This window comes from Rhincodon typus, chromosome 39 (assembly GCF_021869965.1).
Source record: "Rhincodon typus isolate 14 chromosome 39, sRhiTyp1.1, whole genome shotgun sequence".
Taxonomy (NCBI): Eukaryota; Metazoa; Chordata; class Chondrichthyes; order Orectolobiformes; family Rhincodontidae; genus Rhincodon; species Rhincodon typus.
In genome coordinates, this window is record NC_063370.1 from 4106267 (window position 1) to 4110740 (window position 4474).

General features: G+C 49.9%; 1 protein-coding gene across 1 annotated transcript in view; it reads right to left on the reverse strand.

The window, feature by feature from the left end:
- Nucleotides 1–864: 864 nt before the first annotated feature.
- The window catches only part of LOC109924783 (mitogen-activated protein kinase kinase kinase 10-like), a 285189-nt gene continuing 281579 nt past the window's right edge, over nt 865–4474 (reverse strand). Inside the window, exons 7-8 of the mRNA XM_048618201.1 lie at nt 3318–3456; nt 865–1150 (exon numbers count right to left, since the gene is read on the reverse strand). Coding sequence (XP_048474158.1) covers nt 865–1150; nt 3318–3456 — 425 coding nt within the window. The remainder of the gene's footprint in view (nt 1151–3317; nt 3457–4474) is intronic.

Here is a 4474-nt window from a genome sequence, read left to right on the forward strand (position 1 = left end):
CTCCTCAGTGCCCTGCGGCCAATATTTGTCCCTCAACAAGTATAACAAATTCAGGCCACCTAGTCGTGACCTGACAAAGGAGCAGCGCTGCGAAAGCCTGTGATTTTAAACTAAACTTGTTGGACTATAACCTGGTGTGCTGTGACTTCGGACTTTGCCCACCCCAGTCCAACACCAAGCCTCCACATTGTGACCTAGTCATTAGCTCATTGCTCTTTGTGGGAGCTTACTGTGCACAAATTGGCTATCATGGTTTCTACATCACAACAATGTCTACTATTTTTTGATTTGATTTACCTAGCTACAGTGAAAGGTTTTGTTTTGCGTGCAGTACGGGCAGATCTTACCATACAAAGTGCATTGGGGGAGTCGAACAGAGCGAGGAATACAATGTTATAGCTGCAGAGAAGGTGCACAAAGAGCGAGGTTTACATTAGATTTGAAATTTGAGAGGCCCACTCAGAAGTCTAATAACAGCGGGGAAGAAGCTGTTCTTGAATCTGTTGGTCCGTGTGTTTAAGCTTTCGTATCTTCTGCCTGACGGAAGAGGTTGGAAGAGATTATAACCGGGGTCTTGATTATGTTGACTGCCTTCCCGAGGCAGTCAGATGTACAGATGGAGTCAGTGGACGGAACGTAAAGTGCTTTGGGATGATGTGAAAGGTGCTATACAAATGAAGTCCTACCAGTGAGCCATAAGCCGACATTCAGACCGTCCCTCGCCCACCTCCCCCTTGGCACATTCAGCACCTCCCCAAAGCCGACACACACCCCCCACGTCCCTAAAAACTCTCCCCTCAGTCTCTCACATCTGCATTTCGAAGGTGGGAGTCACTGGCCATTGAGCAAGCAACACTTGTTCAATTATTTCCTCTCCTCGTTTCTCCAGATAAGGACATTGAGGTTAATCGCAGAAATTCCCAATCTTCCCGGTGGATACTGGGGGGGAGGGGGAGGGGGGTAGCGCGGAAAAGCAGATTTCTGTCTCCCACCCTCCCCCTCTTTCACAGATTCTCTGAAGGGAGTCCTGTACTTACCCATCTCAGTCAGGCTGGCAAAGCCCATGGTGATAGGAATGTGCCGAGGGGTTTTCCCCAGACTTGGTGCACTCGACGACCAAAACTTGCTGCCATCACCCAGACACCTCAACCTGCAGAGGGCATCAAAGAGGGCTCAGGAACCAGAATGGCCATTAGGCCCATCGGACCACACTCCATGCTAGATTACCTCCAGCAGCCAACAGCAATCTAAATGTTCGCTTCAATTATTTACCCCTCCCATTCTGCCCAAACATTCCAACTATCAATTGGGGTAAAAATAAAGTGTTATTTCCTCTAACTGCTGTAATTTGTGTTATGTCAAATTCTGGTTCTGCTTCATTAACTCAATTGTTGTTATGTATCTAGTAGCTGGAAGGCAATGGCCTGGTGGTATTATCACCAGACTGTTAATCCAGAGACCCAGGTAACGTTCTGGGGACCTGGGTTCAAATCCCACTACGGCATCGAATTCAATAAAACAAAACTGGAATTGAGTCTAATGATGACCATGAATCCTTTGCCAATTGTTGGAAAAGCCCATCTGGTTCACTAATGCCCTTTAGGGAAGGAAACTGCCATCCTTACCTGGTCTGGGCCTACATGTGACTCCAGACCCACAGCAATGTGGTTGATTTTTAACTGCCCTCTGGGCAATTAGGGACGGGCAATAAATGCTGCCTGGCCAGCGATGCCCTAACCCTGTGAATAAATGTTTAAACATCCAGTACCTGTGATGGATCCTGGGGAGACTGTGGCGTAGCGGTAATGTCACTGAGCTAGTCGAATGTTCTGGGGATGTAGGTTCAAATCCCATCACAGTCAATGGTGAAATATGAATTACATAAAAAGCTAGTGTAATGGTGTGGTTAAAAACACATCTGGTTCACTAACATCCTTCAGAGAAGGACATCTGCCTTCTTTACCCAGTCTGGCCTATTTGGGATGGGCGCTAAGGGCTGACCTAGCCAGCGACACCCACATCCCACAGATTTTATTTTATATCTTATGTGTCCTTTGCACTGGGTCAAAAACCTGGAACTCCAACACCCCACCCCCAACCAAGGGCATTGTTTGGCCAAGACCTTCTTCTCAGGGTAGAGGAGTCCAAAACTAGAGGGCATAGGTTTGAGATGAGAGGGGAAAAATTTAAAAGAGACCAGAGGGGCTACATTGTCACGCAGAGGGTGGTGTGTGTATGGAACGAGCTGCCAGAGGAAGTGGTGGAGGCTGGTACAATTACAACATTTAAAACATTAAAATCTAGATGGGTATATGAAAAGGAAGGGTTTGGAGGGATTGCGCCAAATCCTGGTAAATGGAACTATTTCAGACTGAGATGTCTGGTTGGTGCAGACCAGTTGGACTGTAGGGTCTGTTTCTGTGCTATATGTCTCTGCGACTACATCCTTTCTTAGGAAGGGTTTAGAGGGATATGGGCCAAATGCTGGCAAATGGGACTAGATTAATTTAGGATATCTGGTCGGCATGGACAAGTTGCGCCGAAGAAATCTGTTTCCATGATATATGTCTATGACTCTACAGCTCACCACCACCTTCTGAAGGGGTGACTAGGGACGACTGAGCAATAAATGCTGGGCCCAGGCAGTGATGCCCATGAGTGAATATTAATAAAAATTGTACAAGTACATTCGAGGGAGGGGTTCTATTTATCAGATTAGTTTGTAGACCGTGGCACTGTTTATTTTGAAGAATAGAAGACTGAAGGGAGATTTGATGGAGGTGCACACAATTATGTCAGGATTGGATGAGGTTAAGAAAGGAAAGTTTCTGTTCGCTGATAATTACAAGGACTAGGGGATACAGATACAAGGTGTTGGTCAACATTGGTTGTGGGTAACGTGAGGCAGATCATTTCACACAGTGAATGGCAAAACAATCCCAAACCTGTCCTTGGAATGTAGCTCCATCCAGGCATTATTCTAAACTGCAGATTTAAGATGGTTGAGAGGAGTGCTGAGGTACACATTGTTCCCTCACTCATCCACCACTCACTGTAGGGTCTGTTAATGTGATGGGGATTTTACCGCCACCCAATTGCAGGCATCTTCGGGAAAGGTGGGGGATGAAAGGAGTGGGGACGAGGGGATGAGGGAACCAGAATGACCCCTTCCTCTGGTCAGTGACCAAGGGATAAGGGATTGAAGGCGACTGGCAGAGCAGCCCGAGCAGAGTTCACAAAGAATCCTCCAGGCCGGAAACAGGCCATTCAGGCCAACCGCTGGGGCATTGTACCCATTGGCGAAGGAAGATCCTCACCTGTCCTCACCACCCAGACGCTCCTTCTGCTGCGTTGAGCTGGGGCCCCAGGTCCGCCCTTTCTTCTTGTGACCCTCGAACTCTTCGCGTTTGTAAACAGCACTGCGGCCCCAGGTCTGACTGCCCTCTCCAGGGGTCACTGCAGGGAACAGCATCTCAGTCACCCATCTGCACTCTCACACACAGACCCGAGCAGCTCCTCTCCGACCCCCTCCCCCCCCCCAACCCCGACTAACACCAACTGGGCCCTCCTCCACAGGCTCCTTTCCCTGAGGCACCTGCCGTGGTTCAGAGGGTTGTAATTGCGCCGCACAGTCAAAAGGTCAAGGGTTCAAGTCCCACGACAGTGACACGAGCAAAAAGAAAAATCCAGGCCGACCCTCTCAGTGTGGCACTGTCAGAAGGTCAGTGCTGAGGGAACGCTGCACTGTCGGAGGATCAGCGCTGAGGGAGCACCGCACCGTCGGAGGGTCAGCGCTGAGGGAGCGCCGTACTGTCGGAGGGTCAGCGCTGAGGGAGCGCCACACCGTCAGAGGGTCAGCGCTGAGGGAGTGCCGCACCGTCGGAGGGTCAGCGCTGAGGGAGCGCCGCACTGTCGGAGGGTCAGCGTTGAGGGAGCGTCGCATTGTCGGAGGTGCCACACTGTTGAAGGCACTGTCTTTCTAAATGAGACATTAGACTGTGGCTCCCTCTGCCATTTCAGTTCCAAGGTCTCTCTCTTAGAGGAGTATTCTGCTAATTATTATCTCCCAGCCAAGATCACTAAAACATATTGTCCGTCATTATCACACCGCGATGTGTGAGAGCTTGCTGTGAGTAAATTGGCTGCAGCATTTGCGACATCACATCAGTGATCACGCTTCAGAAAAGAAATGGCTGCAGAGGGTCTACTGCATCCGCTGCTCCCGATGTGTCCTCCTCTACATCGGTGAGACCAAACGGAGGCTTGCAGACCGCTTTGTGGAACACCTACGCTCTGTTTGCGACAAACGACAACACTTCCCAGTTGCAAACCATTTCAACTCCCCCTCCCACTCCCTGGGCAACATGTCCATCCTGGGCCTCCTCCAGTGTCATAATGACGCCAGCCGCAAACTGGAGGAGCGGCACCTCATGTTCCACCTCGGGAGCCTACAGCCCAATGGTCTCAATGTGGA